This window comes from Saccopteryx leptura, chromosome 2, assembly GCF_036850995.1.
Source record: "Saccopteryx leptura isolate mSacLep1 chromosome 2, mSacLep1_pri_phased_curated, whole genome shotgun sequence".
NCBI classification, from domain to species: Eukaryota; Metazoa; Chordata; class Mammalia; order Chiroptera; family Emballonuridae; genus Saccopteryx; species Saccopteryx leptura.
Window position 1 is genome coordinate 131,228,438 of NC_089504.1, and position 21,514 is coordinate 131,249,951.

A 21,514-nucleotide genomic window follows, 5' to 3' on the forward strand; every position below is an offset into this window, starting at 1 on the left:
ACTGTTAACAATTGCTTCATTTAACCTTTCAATGTCATTATAGCAAACTTATTAAAATATCAACTGGTTGCCACATCACTTAAACCAACTCTACATTCAAAGTAGCCGGTAGTTAGGTATATTACAAGCACAAGTAGAAAGTAGAATCTACCACCTTAAATGGAAGTAACACACCATTCCACTTCTGAAATCAACTTAAAAGCCAAAAGACCTTAAAAATCTAGTCCAACTATTTATAATAAAAAACTTGAACAGCGGTAGAGCGTCGGCCTAGCGTGCGGAGGACCCGGGTTCAATTCCCGGCCAGGGCACACAGGAGAAGCACCCATTTGCTTCTCCACCCCTCCACCGCGCTTTCCTCTCTGTCTCTCTCTTCCCCTCCCACAGCCAAGGCTCCATTGGAGCAAAGATGGCCCGGGCGCTGGGGATGGCTCTGTGGCCTCTGCCTCAGGCGCTAGAGTGGCTCTGGTCGCAACATGGCGACGCCCAGGATGGGCAGAGCATCGCCCCCTGGTGGGCAGAGCCTTGCCCCTGGTGGGCGTGCCGGGTGGATCCCGGTCGGGCGCATGCGGGAGTCTGTCTGACTGTCTCTCCCTGTTTCCAGCTTCAGAAAAATGAAAAAAAACCAAAAAACAACTTGAAGACAAAGGTTTATATACCTTGACGGAAGGCAAAGATAGAAATGCCTACCCTCTCCCATTACACTTATTTTCCAAGGGGACCCTTGAGAAATTAGAAAAATAAAGTTAGGTCATCAGGGTCTACGGTCCATTTTTAGTGTCCTTTAATTTTCATCCACTTTAAATCCAACCAGCTACGAATCCATAACAATTACATGAATGTGAAAAAAACATGTTTCACAAGTTAAACTGTAGTAGAACCATGTTTCCTTTTTCTCTTTTTTCCAAGTAAGAGGAGGGGAGATAGACTCCCATATGCGCCCTGACCAGGATCAACCTGGCAATCCCTTTCTGGGGCCAATGCTCTGCCGATCTGGGGCTATGCTCACAATCAAGCTATTTTTAACACCTGAGGCAAAAGCTCCACTGAGCCATCCTCAGTACCCAGAGCCAATGGCTTGAACCAATTAAGCCACAGCTGTGGGAGGCGAAGAGAGAGAGGAGGAGAAGGGGGAGGGGGAGGAGTGGAGAAGCAGATGGTTGCTTCTCCTGTGTGCCCTGACCAGGAATCAAACCCAGTGCATCCACACAACAGGGTGACAATCTACCACTGAGCGAACTGGCCAGGGCCGAACTATATTTTTAATACAGCCTTTTCCTTAAAATTAATCTCCACAATTTCACATTTATAAATTCATTTCACACTGACAAAAGTGATGGAAAAATTGACAGAACTCGCACTGATCCCAACTGATAGACCAAGAAACTTGGATCCACCTGGCCCTGTCATGTCATGGTGGCTAGAGCATTGACCTAGAATAGAACACTGAGGTCGCCAGATTAAAGCCCTGGGCTTGCCCAGTAAAGGCACATACAACAAGAAAGTAACGAACAACTAAAGTGAAGCAACTATGAGTTGATACTTTTCACTCCCCTACCCCTCCTCCCTCTGTAAAAATCAATAAATAAAATCTTAAAAAGAAAAAAAAAACAACTTAGATCCAATGAAAGATTGTACGTTAGGTCTCAGTTACTATTTTGACTGTTTTTTTCCTTTGACCTTTAATTTCACACTTTCCTTTAAAAGGAAATTTAAAGTACTAAATATTCTTTCTAAATTACAATTTTCATGTTTGGCCATGTGAAAATAGTATTTATTACAATCATCTAATATTTCATTAACATTAAGTTGTTTTTCAGTAAGAAAATAAACTAATCAATGTCATAGGTTAATTTTAACAATGATAAAGACTTAGGCAGGAAAGACTACCATACTACATTCATTCTCATTTGAGCAATAAAACCTAAAACTTACCAGAAACGTCATATATTTGGTAACTGAGATCTTCTGGCCCTAAAATCATTCCATCAGTTGATTCTTCAATGCCTGTAGCATTTCTTGTGGTTTCACAAGATGAATACATTACTTCATATTCCTTACACATATCATCTGAAAGCTCTGTATTACCTGTATGAAAGAAAACATACTAAAAATAAAGAGAACTTCAAATCCTATCTTTAGGAACTCTGGACCCTATGTCTTCTTATAAGATTTCAAGGAATTCTACCAGTTGGCAAGATTTTCACATGGTTCTAAGTAAGAGTTCTCTTCCCAAGGGAGATAAGTTTTGACGATTATGGATAAGCTAAAATAATTAACAATCGCTTAAACTCATACAGAACTATCTGTATATACATCAGATAGCTTACTGCAAATAATTATTATTGTTACTATTTTTATTATTATTGATCTACAGAACAAGGACACAAGAATGGGAAAATTAAATCATTTGCTCAAGGTCAAATAAGTAGGTAGATAGCATTGCCAATGATGGTAGCTCAAAACTAATTTACACCTGCTCTGGTCAGACAGGTCCACTGGTTAGAGCAGAGATCGGGAACCTATGGCTCGCGAGCCAGATGTGGCTCTTTTGATGGCTGCATCTGGCTTGCAGACAAATCTTAATAAAAAAAAATAGTAACGTTAAAAACATAAAACATTCTCATATATTACAATGCATTCATTTCCTACCACTCACGTTCAAGGCTGTGGGTGGCTGGAGCTAATCACAGCTGTCCTCCGGGACAACACCAAATTTTTATTGGATAATGCTTAACACACACGGGTCGTTGTATGGCTCTCACAGAATTACATTTTAAAATATGTGGCGTTCATGGCTCTCTCAGCCAAAAAGGTTCCTGACCCCTGGGTTAGAGCATCATCTCAATATTCAAAAGTTGTGGGTTCGACCATTATTAGTCAGGGCACATATAAGGAAGATCAATGTTTCTGTCTCTTTCTCCCATTCTCTCTCTCTAATCAATAAATATTATTTTTTAAAAGCTAATTTACACCTGACCAGTGGTGACTCAGTGGACAGAACATCAATCTGGGACTCTGAGGTCCCAGGTTCAAAACTCCAAGGCTGCTGGCTTGAGCAAGGGGTCGCTGGCTCAACTGGAGCCCATCAGTCAAGGCACATAAAAGAAAGCAATCAATGAACAACTTAAGTGCCATAATTATGAATTGATGCTTCTCGTTTCTCTTCCTTCCTGTCTTTCTCTCTTGTAAAAAAAAAAACACAAAAATACCCTAATTTATAAATACCATATTATAGAAATGGGTTAAAGGGTAGACCCAAAGATATAGCTATTATTTGCAATTAGTGAATGTCATTCACACTGTATACAAATTACATGTTAAACTTTTATAAACATATTTAATCAAATAATCAAAAGATGTATCCCAAAGTTCCATCAACAGGTTTGGCCATATGTTTAACCAAAATGTGACTTGTTCTGATGAAATGTTTAGGACTTACCCTCAGGATGAGAGCCTGAGGTGGCTGCTGTTTCATGCCAAGAGCTTTCAGTTCCATGAGTTACTGGTGTAGCATCAGTATTTCCAGGAGGAATTTCTTGCCACACTTTGGCATTAGGATTTAAACCAGTTCCTTTTGATGTTACCTGCTAGATAATCAAAAGATATATTTGTAAAATTTAAAAGTCAGTGCATTTAAAATACATATTTAAACCAAAGTAACCCAATAAATTCAATTTTTAAAAAACTACCAAAAAATACAAATTTAGGTAAAAGACTTTTTCCATTCCTTAAATGAAGAAAACCTCAATATTAAGTAATTTAATAATAAATAAGTATTTTTAAGTTATTGGCTTAACTTGATAATATAAATCTTTTTAAGTGGATGAACTTAAAATGTATCTATATAAAATTTAGCTACCTATATAATGAAAAACATGTCTATAAAATACTATTAATACAGAAATACTGCTCTATCTCAATCTACTTGCAAATATAAAATTTATTCAAACAACTCACATATCTTTGACATCAGCATGTATTGGTGCATCTAGAGCAGTTTTACAAAGCATGTAATTTTTACTGTCATCCCACTGAAACAGAGACCTTTAAGTCTATCACTAAAAAGTCTTTCCCAAGTCAAAAATAGCAATCTGCATTATATTAGAATTTGCTTTTCTAAATTTATACTGAAAGGGTATATATATATTTTTAAGAGAGACGGACAAGAACATCAATCTGTTCCTGTTATGTGCCCCAACCAGGGATTAAACTGGCAACCTCTGTACTTGGGAACGATGTTCTAACAAACTGAGCTATCTGGCCAGGGTGGAAGTATATATTCTTTTTTTTTTTTTAACTGGTTTTAGTAAGAGAGGAAGGGAGGAGGGGGAGAGAGAGACATACACACACACACAGGAACATCAATCTGTTCCTATAAATGCCCTGACCGAGGATCGAACCAGCAATCTCTGTGCTTTGGAATGATGCTCTACCCAACCAAGCTATCTGGCCAGGGCAAAAGTGTATATTCTTAATGTCTACAACTATGTAACATTATTACTGTCTAAAGTGATCTTTTGCATACATCATCTAATCACAGATAACCAGAGATGGAAAGAGTAAAGCAGTGGTTCTTAACCTTTCTAATGCCGTGACCCCGCAATACAGTTCCTCATGTTGCGGTGACCCCAAACCAAAAAATAATTTTGGTGGTTACTTCATAACTGTAATTTTGCTACAGTTATGATTCGGAATATAAATACCTGATATGTATTATGTATTCTCATTGCTACAAATCAAACATAATTTAAACATAGTGATTAATCACAAAACCAATATTTAATTATATATTGAGAAATATTTATTACTAATGGACCTCCTTACCTAGTGTATTGGGGCTACCATTCTGTAAATAGCTGCTTAACTAATGGATCTGTTTTTTCCAGATTAGTGGCAAGTTTTCTAAATAGAACAGTGTGAACTATGTCATAGGATACACTGCAGTTTCTGCACAGCATGGTATCTTTCAGGGCTCTTTCACACTATAAAGCAGTGGTTTCTGCGGTGGAATCCATATCTCATTTACTTCAATGGGAGACCCCTGGATTCCGCAGAAGAGAGATCCCCTGTACGGCAGAAATGCAGTTTCCGACACATTTCTTCCTCTCCTATTCAAGTCAATGGGAGGCCGCGGCAGATTCCGCTCAAATACAGGCATGTTGCTTAATTTTTTCCACGCTAGAACTTTTCCTAGAGCAGAAAAACTCCAAAGGTGGAATCCGCCACCCCCAATAGACTTCTATAGGAGGCAGATCTTTTACACTGCAGAATCCGCACAGCAGATTCCTCAGTGTGAGGCCTCTTTCAGTGTATTGGGGCTTCTATAGGAGGCAGATCTTTTACACTGCAGAATCCGCACAGCAGATTCCTCAGTGTGAGGCCTCTTTCAGTGTATTGGGGCTTCTATAGGAGGCAGATCTTTTACACTGCAGAATCCGCACAGCAGATTCCTCAGTGTGAGGCCTCTTTCAGTCTATTGGGGGTGGCGGATTCCACCTTTGGAGTTTTTCTGCTCTAGGAAAAGTTCTAGCGTGGAAAAAATTAAGCAACATGCCTGTATTTGAGTGGAATCTGCCGCGGCCTCCCATTGACTTGAATAGGAGAGGAAGAAATGTGTCGGAAACTGTCATTTCTCCGCCTCTTATTGAAATCAAAAGGAGGCTGCGGAGGATTGTGTGGTAACCCGGGATTCTCGGGAGCTCTCTTCCACAAAATCCGCCGCACTCCCAATGAAATCAATAGGAGGCAGATTTAATGCCGGAAACCGCTGGTTTCAGCAGTTTCTTCATTCAGAATATGGGAAAATAGTGGGAGATATGGGAGATAATTATCCATTGGGGAACAGTGTGAACTACATCTTATAGTGGTCTCTTATAGTATAAGACCAATGTAGTTCACACTGTGTAAATGTATGGTGCTTTGTGTAAGTGTAAGCTGCTTTGTGTACTGTGTAATGATTACACACAAAGCACCTTACACTTACACAGTATTGTGTGTATGGTGTGTGTACTGTTTTTACATTATTAACCTTTTTTACACCAGCAGGCTGTCTCACAGGCTCTCTTGGCTCTCCGCCTCTTGCCTCTCCACCTCCTAGGTTTCTGTCCTCCAGGGCTTGCTATACCGGCCCACTGATGACGTCAGCAAGTGCCTGACACACCTAATGTGCTGCTATGGACTGTGGAGCATTCCCCCCCTTCCCCCGCCCCTTAGGCCCCGGACAGATGATGCAATCACGTCTGCGCATGACCGCAGGCATTCAGTTTGGAACAGCGTGCGTTCAAGCTGAATAGCGCTGCTGCAGACGGTAGCGTGGCTTCTCAGCGGCTAAAGCCATTGGAAATATGTATTTTCCAATGGCTTTAGGCGACCCCTGTGTTTTGGTCGTTGGACCCCCGCTGGGGTCGCGACCCACAGGTTGAGAACCGCTGGAGTAAAGGATCATAATATGGAGGATGCAGGAGGAGAAGAGTATTTAAAAGATGGAGAGAGAAGAAAGCAGGATGCATAAATACACTTCTTTCACCTCATTCAACCACACAACTGGGTTTGATTCTTCGCAAATACATTAATGACCCTTTCTAAAAGTTTACTCCCTTTCTCGAAAGTTGCTCTTAACTGTCACCTCAGCTATGGGCTCCTCTCGTGGATGGCAGATACCAGAAGGTGCATTCAAAGGGCAAGATGGATTCAAGGTTATGACCTACAAACAGGATTCAGCTTTCATGAAAAATAACTACTATACAATGAGTGATTTATCAGGAGATTATTATGAATTCTGTCTACATGGAAGGAGTTTTTAGGATTGACACTGGCTCATGGGGATAAAAAAAAATAGCTTTAAAGGTATCACCCACACTCAACTATGACCAACCAAAGCAGGACTCTGGGTAGGCAGAACTTCAGAGCCCCCCGAGTTGCTAAGAAGACTCAGTTTCTGGGAGGCCTACCTTCTAACTGAAATTATGTACAATGAAATTCCCCATAATCTAATAAACCAATTTTTTACTTGAGTTTCCATACTGTGTAACTACGGTATTATGACTAACATGACTTACATGTATAAACCAATGAAACATTGTTTAATTATATTGTATAGCCTGCCATATATTTTTTGATTGCTTAACTGAAACTCAATGTGGGAAAAAGAAGAGTGCTCAGACAGTGTCCTTATCCATGTCAAGCTTCATTCATATATTGGAGCAAGGGCTGGGCCTAAAATGGTGGTGGCGTGGCAGTATTTCATCACTGACACTGTTTAACATTGCCGTAATAACAAGTATATGCCTTTCAGTAAGTTTACTGTTTTAAAATTCTCTACAGATAATACACCTTCTTTCTGCCTTCACTACAGCAGTACCCTCCCACCACTTTGCTCTTGACACTGAGCTGACTGAATGTGATTTGAGAATTTAGCTACAGCTTAATTTCCAACGCAGAAAAAAACCAGGAGGAATTTGTGATATTCCAGCTTTCCTGCCATGTAAACAGTATTTAATTTGCTATTAAGCATTTAATAGAAGAAAATCTATGTACTTATTATATACTTACCCTCCTCCATTTCTTTTCTCAATTCTGAGAATACCAGTTGTGTCCCTACCCAAGAAAATGGCAAATAATATAGACTAGAGCTGTCAAAGAAACTTTAAAAATTGGTTTTCATAAAGCAAAATAGGAATTACTTCAACATAATTGATAATGATTATCTACACATATAATGGTGCCTGGCCTGTGGTAGTGCAGTGGATGAAGCGTTGACCTGGAATACTGAAGTCGCCAGTTCAAAACACTGGGCTTGCCCGGTCAAGGCATATACCACAAGGAATAAGCAAACAATGAACTAAAGTGAAGTAACTAAAAGTTGATACTTCTCGCTCCCCCCTCCCCCCGTAAAACCAATAAAAATAAATAAACAGTAGCTTAAAAAAATAAATATATAATGGTTGAGGCTCCATTGATCTGTTTCTGTATGTGCCCTGACCAGGGATCAAACTGGCAACCTTTGCTATTGGGAAGATGCTCTAACCAACCAAGCTAACCAGCCAGGTCTATAATAATTATTTAAATTGTTTTTAAATTTATTGATTTGAGAGAGAAAAGCACTGATCTGATGTTTCACTTATTTATGCATTAATTGGTTGACTTCTTTATGTCCTTTGACCAGGAATTTAACCTGCAACCTTGTATATCCAGTTGATGCTTAACCGACTAAGATTCTTAGCCATGGCCGTTTTCCTATTTTTAAAAAATATAATGCCTAGTCTACCAAAACTCCTTATGGTTTCCACACAACACAGATACCTAACTTCATTTGATTTGGACACTACTTCCTCTTTCCTTCTTGTTATTTGTACATACCTCTACTTTGTTACCACTATAATAGTTTATTTAAATATGTGTACTTTCCAACTAGTCAGTGGGTTAAAGAAAGGCAGAAACTAGGTCTTCCCCTTTTTTCTATTTCAGCTATTAACACAAACCATGTGAGAGGAAAACCTCCAACTGTCTACTGAATAAAATAGTAGAGGCATTGTGCAATAAATGTTAAGCAACTGTAAATACCTTTCTAACATGCTAGACCTGAGTTGATAATACTCTCCCTTTGTTTTTGTTTTTATGACAGAGACAGAAAAAGAAAGAGAAAGGGACAGATAGGGATAAACAGACAGGAAGGGAGAGAGATGAGAAGCATCAATTCTTCATTATACCATCTTAGTTGTTCACTGACTGCTTTCTCATATGTATCTTGACTGGGAGGCTACAGCAGAGCAAGTGACCCATTGCTCAAGCCAGCAACTCTGGGCTTCAAGTGAGAGATCTTTGAGCTCAAGCCAGCGACCATGGGGTTATGTCTATGATCGTTCACTCAAGCCTGCGACCTCACACTCAAGTTGGTGAGCCTGTGCTCAAGCCGATGAGCCCTCACTCAAACTGTCAACCTCAGGATTTCGAACCTGGGTCCTCCACATCCCAGTCCAATGCTCTAGCCACTGTGCCACTGCCTGGTCAGGCTGTTTTTTGTTTTTTAAGTGTGAGGAGGGGAGAAAGACAGACTCCCGCATGTCCCTTGACTGGGATCCACAACCACATCTTGGGCCAATGCTCGAAATCAACCGAGTTATCCTCAGTGCCTGAGGACAATGCTTGGACCAACCTAACTATCCTCAGCGCCCAGGGCCTACACTCAAACCAATCGAGCCACTGGCTGAGGAAGAGGAAGAGAAACAGAGAAGGGGGAGAAGGAGAAGAAGAGCAGCAGATAGTAGCTTCTCATGTGTGCCCTGACCAGAGATCAAACCTGGGACGTCCACAGGCTGGGCCAATGCTCTATCCACTGAGACAACCGGCCAGGGCTGCAAGGATGTATTACTGCAGCATTGATCCCATGAGTGAAAGACTGAAAACAATCTAAAGTATACCTATAGATAAATGGTTAAATAAAATGTAGTATATTTTGAAACATATAATATAAAAGTTAAAGAAAAAAGATAAGCCTATATACACTAATACTGCAAAACAATAAGTACTATGTTTTATCATTTGTTAACATAAAATCACTATACAGATAGTTATGTAAAAACAGAGAAGGTATGGAAGATTATAACACCAAATTACTAACAACAGAAACTTAAGACACTTGCCAAACAGAGAAAACAAAAAGACAAGAAGGGATAGTTAATTACAAAGTATCATTTTTACGATTAAACTACTTACTACCATTTTGACAAGTATAAAAAAAACCCGATCAGTTTACTGCTATAATTCACATAACTTTCCTAAGAGCTAGAAATGTTTATCAACAGCCTTAAAAATATACATTTTTTGGTCTAGAAATTCTACTTGGCAGAAATTCTACTCAGAATACACAGAAACATTTAAGTACAATAATGTTCATACTAATTGTATAATACTGAAAAATTAGAAACATTCAACTGCTATCATCTGAATGTTTGCATACCTCTCCCCAAATTTAGATGTTGAATAAGGGGGTTTAAGCACCTAACCCCTTTCAAAATGTGAGGACACAAAGAAAAGACATGATCAATGAACCAGAAAGTCCTCACCAAACACTAAATCTGCTGGCACCATGATCCTGGACTTCCTAGAAATAAATTTCTGTCAGTTATAAGCTACCCAGAACGTGATCTTAATATAACAGCCCAAATGGACTAAGATACCAACTACAGAGGATGTATTCAATAACTGTAGTCCAGCTATTTACAGAATATTCCAGAGCCTTAAAATCAAATTGTATATAAAACTATCTGCAGCAGCCCTAGCCGGCTGGCTCAGTGGTAGAGCATTGGCCTGGCGTGCAGGAGTCCTGGGTTCGATTCCCGGCTAGGGTACACAGGAGAAGCGCCCATCTGCTTCTCCACCCCTCCCCCTCTCCTTCCTCTCTGTCTCTCTCTTCCCTTCCAGCAGCCAAGGCTCCATTGGAGCAAAGTTGGCCCGGGCGCTGAGGATGGCTCCATGGCCTCTGCCTCAGGCGCTAGAATGGCCCTGGTTGCAACAGAGCAACGCCCCCTGGTGGGCATGCCAGGTGGATCCTGGTCGGGCGCATGCGGGAGTCTGTCTGACTGCCTCCCCGTTTCCAACTTCAGGAAAATAAAAATAAAAAAACTATCTGCAGCAATGTCAACTTGACAGTTTACATCTTGCTATAGTTATGCAAGGTGTTGCTACTGGGGAAAACTGAGCAAAAAGCACACAGGACCACCTGTACATTTTTGGGACAACCTCTTGAGAACTTATAATTGTTTCACAATAAAGTTTTTAAATAGGCACTCTCCTTCTTAGAAGCATACTGTGCCTTTCTTCTCCTTCTCTCCTTCCTCTCAGGCACATTACCTTTGCCTTTCCCACTCCTAAACTCCAGGGCCTTTCTTTGGCTCTATAACTAGTTTCCTGAGCCTACGAAGCCCAGCTGGCTCACTTCTACAACTTCTGTAACTTTCTAAATACACTATCTCTTATAATTTGAGTTCTTAGTTCTGAAACCTTTCTTTGCTAAACTCAAGAACCAGATCCAATTTCGCCACCAACATTAATGGTAACATTTCATGCTATTCCACCTTCTGGGGAAAAAAAATAAAGCAAATTGCTATCTTACTATAAAAAAATTATTTAATTCTGTGAAATAATACACAAGCATAGAAAAGACTAGAGAGAGGCCCTGGCTGGTTGCCTCAGTGGTAGAGCATTGGCCTGGCATGTGGATGTCCTAGATTCAATTCTCCATTAGGGCACACAGGAGAAGTGACCATATATGCTTCTTCATTTCTCCCCCTCCCCCTCCCTTCCCTTCCTGCAGCCATGGCTCTATTGTGTCAAGCACACTGGCCCGGAGCACTGAGGATGGCTCCATAGAGCCTCTGCCTCAGGCACTAAAAATAGCTCATTAGTGAGCATGGCCCCAGATGGGCAGAGCATCAGCCCCAGCCTGGAGTTGCCAGGTGGATCCCGGTCGGAGCACATGTGGGAGTCTGTCTCTGTCTTCCCTGCTCTCACTTGGAGGAAAATAAATAAATAAATAAAAAGACTGGAGAGACTAAAAATGTTATCACTGGTTACCTCTGAGCAGTGGTTTTTATTTTCATTTTTATGTTTTCTGTATTTTCCTAAAATTAACATCTATTACTTTTACAATCAGAAAATACAGTATATAATGAAACACTGAAGATCCAAATAAAATACATATCAACTGGTATAATCATTCTTGGCAAGTATCATAAAAGACTTTGTCTTCAAAAAAATAATGCTCTAGAACCTACCAATTGATAAGAAAAGCACAAACAAGCAAAAAGACAATTCACAGCAAAAAGCACCCAAGAGGCCCTGGCCAGTTTGCTCAGTAATAGAGCATCGGCCCAGTGTGTGGGAGTCCCGAGTTTGATTTCTGGTCAGGGCACACAGGAGAAGCAACCATCTGCTGCTCCACCCCTCCTCCTTCCATAGCCATGGCCTCAAAGGTTTGAGCAAGTTGGCCATGGGCACTGAAGATGGCACCACAACCTCACCTCCAGTGCTAAAAAAAAATAACTTGGTTGACTAGCAACGGAGCAGCAGCCCCAGATGGGCAGAGCATCACCCCTAGGGGCTTGCCAGGTAGATCCCAGTTGGGCACGTGCAGGAGTCAATCTCTCTGCCTCCTCACCTCTCACTTAATTAAAAAAAAAAAGTACCCAAGAAAACTAATAAACATGGAAAAATGTTCAATCACACTGGTCAGTCATTGAAGAAACACAAAATAAATCATTTCATTTTAACCTATACAGCAGCGGTTCTCAACCTGTGGGTCGTGACCCCAGTAGGGGTCGAACGACCAAAACACAGGGGTCGCCTAAAGCCATCAGAAATACCACAGGTTGAGAACCGCTGCTATACAGTGAATTATTTTTTAAGTGAGAGGAGGGGAGATAGACTCCTACATGCACCCCATCCAGGATCTACTTGGTGGCCCCCATCTGGGGCTGATGCTCACAACCTAGCTATTTTTAGTACCTTAGGCAGAGGCTTCAGAGCCATCCTCAGCGCCCAGGGACAATGCGCTTTAATCATTCAAGCCATGGCTGCAAGAGGAGGAAGATAGAGAGAGAGGGGAATAGTGGGGGGGGGGGGGAGGGGGAGGGGGGAGGGGGGAGAGAAGCAGATGGTCACTTCTGTGTGCCCTGCTCAGGAATCAAACCCAGGACTTCCACATGCCAGGTCAACACTCCACCACTGAGCCAAATGGCCAGGGCCCCTATACAGTGAATTTTTAAAAAGATTTTATTTATTGATTTTAGAGAGAGGAGAGAGAGAAAGGGGGAAAGAAACGGAAACTATCAACTCAAAGCAGCAGTAGTAGTCATGGTTGTTGCATCTCATACATGCCTTGACTTAGCAAGCCCAGGGTTTTGAATAAGGGGCCTTAGCATTGCAGGTCATAGCTTTATCCACTGCGCCACCACAGGTCAGGCTATACAGTTGGGAATGCCTGATACCGATGAAGATACAGTGAATCAGGCAATAGTAAAAACATTCACAATATTTTTTTTTTTGTATTTTTCTAAAGTTAGAAGCAGAGAGGCCAAACAGACTCCCGCATGCGCCCAACCAGGATCCACCCAGCATGCCCAGCAGGTTCCGATGCTCTACTCATCTGGGGGTTGCTCCGTTGCGCCCAGAGCCATTCTAGCACCTGAGGGGGAAGCCATGGAGCCATCCTCAGCTCCTGGGCCAACACTGCTCCAATGGAGCCTTGGCTGCAGGAGGGGAAGAGAGAGACAGAGAAGGAGACAAGGAAGGGTAGAAAAGCAGATGGGCGCTTCTCCTGTGTGCCCTGACTGGGAATCAAACCAGAGACTTCCACATGCCAGGCCTATATACTCTACCATTCAACCAACCAACCAGAGCCCACTGAGCCAATCAGCCAGGGCTCACAATATTTTTAGAAAGCAATTTACCAATACTGATATGACAAACTTAAAAAAATGCTGTTCACTCTTACCTGACCTGTGATGGTACAGAGGATGGAGCAATGACCTGGAACACTGAGGATGCCAGTTTAAAACCCCAGGCTTGAGGTCCTGGCCAACTGGCCCAGTAGTAGAGTGTCAGCCTGGCATGTGGATGTCCCAGGTTCAATTCCCAGTCAGGGAACACAGGAGAAGAGACCATCTGTTTCTCCAACCTTCTCCCTCCCCATTCTGCATCCAAATCTCAACTGATTCAAGCAAGTTGGCTGTGGGTGCTAAGGATGGCTCTGTGGCCACTGCCAGCCTCAGGCATTAAAAATAGCTCAGTTGCCAAGCAACAGAGCAATGCCTCAGATGGGCGGAGCACCCCTCCACCCTGGTGGGCTTGCTGGGTGGATCCCATTGGGGTACATGCGGGAGTCTATGTCTGTCTCCCCTGCTCTCACTTAATTAAAAAACAACAACAAAAAACCTAGGCTTGCCTGGTCAGTGCCCATATAAGAAGCAACTAACTACAAATTGATGCTTCCTTCTTTCTAAATCAATAAATAAATGCCTGACTTGTGGTGCACTGGATAGAGGACTGACCTGGAATGCTAAGGTCACCAGTTTAAAACCCTGGGCTTGCCCGTTCAAGGCACATATGGGAGGTGATGCTTCCTGATCCTCATCCCTTCTTTCTCTTTTTCTCTCTCTCTCTCCTCTCTGAAGTGAATAAAATCTTAAAAATAAATAAATAAGAGCTTTTAAAAAAAAGTTTACTCTTTAACCTAATGCAGTGAATTTTAGCCTAAGGGTTTCATACACAAGATTGTCCTTTATAGAATTACTCAACATAAAAAAAACTGGAAACTAAAAATGTTCATTAAAAAAAAAAAAAGGTGCCTTGGCCAGGTAGCTCAGTTGGTTACAGCATTATCACAATATGTCAGGGGTCCCCGAACTTTTTACACAGGGGGCCAGTTCACTGTCCCTCAAACAGTTGGAGGGCCGGACTATAAAAAACTATGAACAAATCCCTATGCACACTGCACATATCTACTTTAAAGTAAAAAAACAAAATGGAACAAATACAATATTTAAAATAAAGAACAAGTAAATTTAAATCAACAAACTGACCAGTATTTCAATGGGAACTATGGGCCTGCTTTTGGCTAATGAGATGGTCAATGTGCTCCTCTCACTGACCACCAATGAAAGAGGTGCCCCTTCCAGAAGTGCCGCGGGGGCCAGATAAATGGCCTCAGGGGGCCGTACTTTGGGGACCCCTGTAATACGTCTGTCTAGGTTGCGAGTTTGATCCCCCATCAGCGCTCATATAAGAATCAACCAATGGATGCATAAATAAGTGGAATAAATAGATGTTTCTCTCTTTCTAAAATCAATCAATTACAAAATTTAAGTTAATGAGATTTTTTATGTCTTTAAAGAAAAAAAACAAAAAATAATCTTTAAAATGACACAATGAATCTGACAAGTCAGTTTTACTAAAACAAAGGCTTATTTTCTCATTTAAGCTCTAGAAACATTTGATTTATCTTTTGACTGAAGTTTCATAAAGAACCTCATCAAAATGCTTATCTCTTCCCCAGAACTAAAGTCCTTGAGGCTACAGTTATATAAAAAATATCTTAGGGCCTGACCAGGTGGTGGCACTGGATAAAGTGACGACCTGGAATGCTGAGCTCCCAGGTTTGAAACCCTGAGGCTGCTGGCTTGAGCGAGGGCTCATCTGGCTTGAGCCCAGGCTCACTAGCTTGAGCATGGGATCATTGAAATAACCTTGTGGTCGCTGCCTTGAGCCCAAGGACACTGGCTTGAGCAAGGGGCATCAGCTTGGCCGAATCCCCCTGATCAAGGCACATATGAGAAGCAATTAATGAACAACTAAGTGACGCAACTATGAGTTGATGTTTCTCATTTCTCTCCCTTCCCCTCCCCCCGCCAAAAAATCTTCAGATGTAAATTGTCCAAGTGCCTATTGAAACCACCTGCCAACATATGCACAGCAAGCACAGAAATTCTCAAATCACCACAAAAATAATCAAATTGTCAGTCCATCACATTAACAGATTAACCTCTTTTATTTTTTTTTATTCTTTTATTTCATTTTAATAGGAAAAAATATAAACAGTATTACAAAATATATTTCATATGGGTTTTGTAATGGGAATTTTAAACACATTAACTTTATAAAATAAAGGCAAATTAGGCCCTGGCTGATTGGCTCAGTGGTAGAGTGTCGGTCCAGCATGTGGATGTCCAGGGTTCGATTCCTGGTCAGGGAACATGGAGAAGTGCCCATCTGCTTCTCTACCTCCCCTCTTCTCTCTCTTCCTCTCTTCCCTTCCTGTAGCCATAGCTCAATCAGAACAAGCTGGCCCTGGGCACTGAGGATGGCTCTATGGCCTCCACCTCAGGTGCTAAGAAGAGCTTGGTTGCTGAGCAACAGAGCAATGCCCCAGATAGGCAGAGCTTTGCCTTTTAGTGGGCTTGCCAGTCCCTGGTCAGTCGGGGTGCTTGTGGAAGTCTGTCTCTCTGCCTCCCCTCCTCTCACTGAATATTAAAGAAAAAAAAAGGCAAATCCCAAACAGAGCAAAGACATAAAAACAAGAAACTTCTAGGAAAAAAAGCTTAGATAAATGTATTTATATTCCGGGAATGAAAAAAAGCATTCCAAAGGATATAAACCAAAATGCTGCAAAAAGAACAAAAAAAAAGTGACTGGTAAGCCCGAGTACATAAAAATTAAAAATGTATGTATGGGGAAAAAATCACAAAATAAATCCAAAGGGTAACAATAAACTGGAAAGATATCTGCAATACCTACTAAAAACAAAGAGTCTTGAGTTTCTTCTATTTCTAAGCAATACATGTCATCACCTAACAGCCAAAGGAAATGCTCAATTGCAAATTTTTGTAAATCCTTAAAGATCTACATTTCCCATAGCCAGTTCAACAAATATTTTAGTATCAACTTATGTACACTGTTACTCTGTTGATAGGGAAAAAACTGTCAATAAACACACAGTGAATCTCTGATCACCTCTGAAAAATAAAAAATTATCACACAAACAAGGACATTTTTGAGAATAAAACAGGCAAGACATCTGTTCCAGAGAACAGGTGTACCCTATGACTGTCTAAGAAAAAAACAGGAGGTATGGTAACCGTACTTTTTGAAGTTTGGAGTATTTAGTGGTATGAAATACTAGCAAACTATGTACAATACAACCCTGATCACTCCTGACTTTTCTGCCCTGACACAGAAAATGCTTTTCTCAATAACATACAAACCAAACTAAACTTAACTCATCTTTTTTTGTGTGACAGAGACAGAGAGGGACAGATAGGGATGGACAGGAAGAAAGATGAGAAGCATCAATTCTTGGCTGCGGCTCCCTTAGTCTCCTTAGTTGTTCAGTGATTGCTTTCTAGCATTTGTCTTGATATGGGGGGGAGGGGCTACAGCAGAGCGAGTGACACCTTGCTCAAGCCAGCGACCTTGGGCTTCAAGCCAGCAACCTTGGAGCTCAAGCCAGCAACCATAAGGTCATGCCTATGATCCAACACACAAGCCAGTAACCCCACGCTCAAGTTGGTGAGCCTGGACTCAAACCAGATGAGCCCACACTCAAGCCAGCAACCTTGGGGTTTGGAACCTAGGTCCTCCACGCTCCAGTCCAACACTCTATCCACTGCATCACCACCTGGTCAGGCTAACCTTAACTCATATTTAAATTTGGCTTTATGCCTACAGCTCATACTCTACTCCTAGCAATATTCATCTAATGTACTCCTGTCTTTAATTTAGAGCCAGTAATATATAAATTCAGAGAAATTTTCTGAACCAAAGATTGGTTTAAATGGTCTGACAAGGCAACAGACAAGGGAGAAAACATGAGTATGTGATATTGAAGTTTCTTCTCTTGCATTTACTTAACACTTATATGACAGGAAAAAAAACATTTTTTTTCCAATAGAGCAAATATAAAGTGCCGATTTTATCATTTGTATTCCTTTAAATCTTGCATGTAAATGAATCTGTATTTTACCCTACTGGATTCTTCATTCTTGTCTTAAAAGTTTTATTTGTCCAATTAAAACTATACTCTTCCCTGGTCACGTAGCTGGTTAGACCGTAGCTCTGTTGGTTAGACCATAGTTCCCACACGCCAAGGTTGCATGTTCCACCTACTGGTGGGATTCAAATAATAACCAGTTCTCTGCCCTAATGACTGTTTTAATATAAAAAAAGATATACCAAAAAATAGTTTATTAGTTTATGCATTTAATACTTAAATAAAAATGATAAAAGAGGCACACAAAACTAGATTGTTATAAAAGAGTTTTAAAATATTAAAGAAAAAATATTAAATAATACCTGACAAAAAACAATACAAGTTGTCACCCCCTGGTAGTTTGGCATTTTTCTCTTTACATTATATGTTTGTTTACTGAAGTAACAAACACAAGGGAATTAAAATGTAGTATTTCATCAAAGGTATAATGAGTTTTATGAAATGAATAAATAAATATCACAAGTATAGTTCTGTCAAATTTTCTTCACCTATGGATAAAATGAATGCTTAGAATACACCGTTGCGCAGATGAACATTAAAAAAGAGTAAGGAATTGTAAATTGTGATTTCCACATTAGGCAGCTGCCCAAGCACCCAACTTAGAACCCTGATTACAAGTGGCATTTTAACAAACAGTTCGCCAAACAACAAAAAAGTAGGTATTGGTTCTGCCAAACCAGTGCAAACTGGCTGAATCCCACCTCTGGTTCCAACTCTGGTCAGGGCACATACAACCAATGAATTCATAAAAATAAATAGAACAACAAATCGATGTTGTTCTCTCTCTCTCAAAAAAAAACTATACTAAAACTATAAAAAAATTTTTTTACTAAGGTAACTAATTACCCTGTTTGGTTTGCTGGAATCAGAGCAAACTGGTATCAAGGGTGCAATTAGAATTCAAAAAATTACACATCTCTCTCTTTTTAAAAATATTTATTTTATTGATTTTAGAAAGAGGAAGAGAGAGAGAGAGACAGGAACATCAACTTGTTCCCATATGTGCCTTGATGGGACTATTGAATACACAACCTCTACACTTCAGGAGAATGTTCTAACTAACTGAACTATCCAGCCAGGGACACATTGCTCTTTTTTTAATTTATTTATTTTGCTGATTTAAAAATGTTTTAAATTTATTGGGTTGACATGACTTGCCAAACCACACAGGTCTCAAGTATACAACTCAATATAACACCATCTACACATCTAATTTAGTTGATTTGAGAGAGGAAAGGGAAAGGATAGAGAAGGGGAGAAACATCAAATGTCAGTTTATTATTTTATATATATAAATATGTGTGTGTATACACACACACACACACACACACACACACTGTATTTTTCACTCTGTAAGACGCACTCCCCCCCCCCCCAAAGGGGAGGGGAAAATGCCTGTGTGTCTTATGGAGAGAATGTTCATTTTTTTAAGCTGCTGCAGAGTGCTGCGCCAGTAAACATATGTAGAATGAGCGCCAGCGGGAGCGTAATCATACCCGCCACAGCGGAGTGTGGAACCCCAGCATCTGCTGAGTGATCTCCTGGTTCCAGTTTCCACAGTTGCATGCAGTGCAGGAGGGAAGGCAAGCGACGTGTGGGCACATTCATCTGGCTCATCAAGGGCAGACGTGAGAGGCGAGCTGCAGTGGTGGAGGGCTGCGCTGCAGCTGCTGGAGCTCTGTGTGAAGTGCTGACGTCACTTGCTGCCCTATTAGTGCTTGACCAGTTTAAAGCACATATTAGCAAAACCACACACACACAAAAAAACACTTTAAAGTGAAGACCCAACTAGCTGTAATTCCTGGGGGTCTTACCAGCCAGTTGCAACCTCTTGACATTTCCATCAACAAACTATTTAAAGTCTTTATGTGAGAAGAGTGAAACAAATGGATGGCTGCTGGTAATCATGATCTGACACCAACTGGATGAATGAAGAGACCCACTATCACTCCAGTTTGTGAATGGGTGAAAACATCATGGCAGTCAGTGAAGAATTAAACTGTGGTACGGTCATTCAAAAAATGTGGTATTGCCTGACCTGTGGTGGCGCAGTGGGATAAAGCGTCCACCTGGAACACTGAGGTCGCTGGTTCCAAATCCTGGGCTTGCCTGGTCAAGGCACATATAGGAGTTGATGCTTCCTGCTCCTCCCCCTTCTCTCTTTCTCTCTCTCTCTCCCTCTTTTCCTTTCTCTCTCTCTCTCTCCTGAAAAAAAAAAAAAAGGAATAAAGTCTTTAAAAAAAATGTGGCATTAGCAATGCCTTAGATGGCACTGAAAATGGTATCATATATGAAAATAGCAAAGAAAGTGATACCAGTGATTGTGAGCAACTGAGCTTCTTAAATTCTGACATTAGCGATGATGAGTTCCTGGGATTCCCAGACAACTAGAAGAGTATATGAACATTAAAGTCTCTTCTTATTTGTTAATAACAGTGCTAATGATTGTTAATACTGCTATTGAGTTTACATTGTTGAAATATTTTTTTTACTTATTTTTAAATTTATTCATTTTAGAGAGGAAAGAGAGTGAGAGAGAAACAGAAAGAGAGAAGGGGGGAGGAGCAGGAAGCATCAACTCCCATATGTGCCTTGACCAGACAAGTGCAGGGTTTCGAACCGGTGACCTCAGTGTTCCAGGTCAATGCTTTATTCACTGCACCACCCCAGGTCAGGCAACATTGTTGAAATATTATTGTGGTATATTTTATTAAATATTTTAACACACCATTTGGTTCAAAATATTTTTTTTCTTATTTTTCTCCTTAAAACCCTAGGTGTGGCCTTGGCTGGTTGGCTCAGTGGTAGAGCGTCGGCCTGGCATGCAGGAGTCCCGGGTTTGATTCCCGGCCAGGGTACACAGGAGAAGCGCCCATCTTCTCCACCCCTCCCCCTCTCCTTCCTCTCTGTCTCTCTCTTCCCCTCCCGCAGCCAAGGCTCCATTGGAGCAAAGTTGGCCCAGGCACTGAGGATGGCTTTATGGCCTCTGCCTCAGGCACTAGAATGGCTCTGGTTGCAACAGAGCAATGCCCCAGATGGGCAGAGCATCGCCCCCTGGTGGGCATGCTGGGTGGATCCCGGTTGGGCGCATGTGGGAGTCTGTTTGACTGCCTCCCCGTTTCCAACTTCGGAAAAATACAAAAAAAAAACACCCTAGATGGATCTTATGGTCAGGTGCGTCTTATGGAGAGGAAAATATGGTATATGCATTCCTTTTATTTTTTGGAGAGGAAGAGAGACAGAGAGAGAAAAACATCAATTTATTGTTTGTTATGTACTCATTGATTGATTCTTGTTGATCACACAACCCTGATGTATTGGGAGAATGCTCTAACCAACTGAGCTACCCAGCCAGGGCAAAGTCACACATCTCTTAAATCAGTGCTTTCTCACAGTAGTTGTTGCAATTACCAGTGCTGCTATCATGTAGTTTTGAAAAATTTACCAGAAATATTTAATATAGAAAGCACAAATTTTGCCTGACCAGGTGGTGGCATAGTGGATAGAGCATCAACCTAGGACGCAGAAGACACAGGTGTGAAACCTAAGGTTGCCAGCTTAAGCATGGGTTCATACAGCTTGAGAGCAGGGTCACTGGCTTGAGCCAAAATGTTACTGGTGTGAAGCCCAAGGTCACTGGCTTGAGCAAAGGGTCAATGGCGTGGCTGGAGCACATATTAGAAAGCAATCAATGAACAACTGAAGCGCCACAACTAAAAATTGATGCTACTAATCTCTTGCTCTTCCTGCCTGTCTGTCCTTATCTGTCCCTCTCTATCTCTTGCGAAAAAAAAAAACACAAGTTTCAGTCATTTTAGAAGCCAACTACTTATATATTGGACAATTTCCATAATAATAATTATTGTGATAATCAAATGATAGCATCTGTCAAGCCCTTACCTAATCATACTGTATTACAAGGTTTACTTAATACTACAAATACTCTGAACAGAAAAAATTATTAATCTC

The 21,514-nt window shown here is 41.0% G+C and overlaps 1 protein-coding gene across 6 annotated transcripts in view; it reads right to left on the reverse strand.

The window, feature by feature from the left end:
• LARP4 (La ribonucleoprotein 4) overlaps nt 1-21,514 on the reverse strand; it is a 100,209-nt gene that overhangs the window by 71,827 nt on the left and 6,868 nt on the right. For 4 of the 6 annotated variants that reach the window (XM_066368724.1, XM_066368721.1, XM_066368725.1 and 1 more), the window contains 2 exons: nt 3,443-3,590; nt 1,936-2,088 (listed from right to left, as the gene is read on the reverse strand). In XM_066368724.1, the coding sequence (XP_066224821.1) occupies nt 1,936-2,088; nt 3,443-3,590 (301 nt within the window). The remainder of the gene's footprint in view (nt 1-1,935; nt 2,089-3,442; nt 3,591-21,514) is intronic. The other 2 variants (XM_066368722.1, XM_066368726.1) reach the window with 1 other exon arrangement.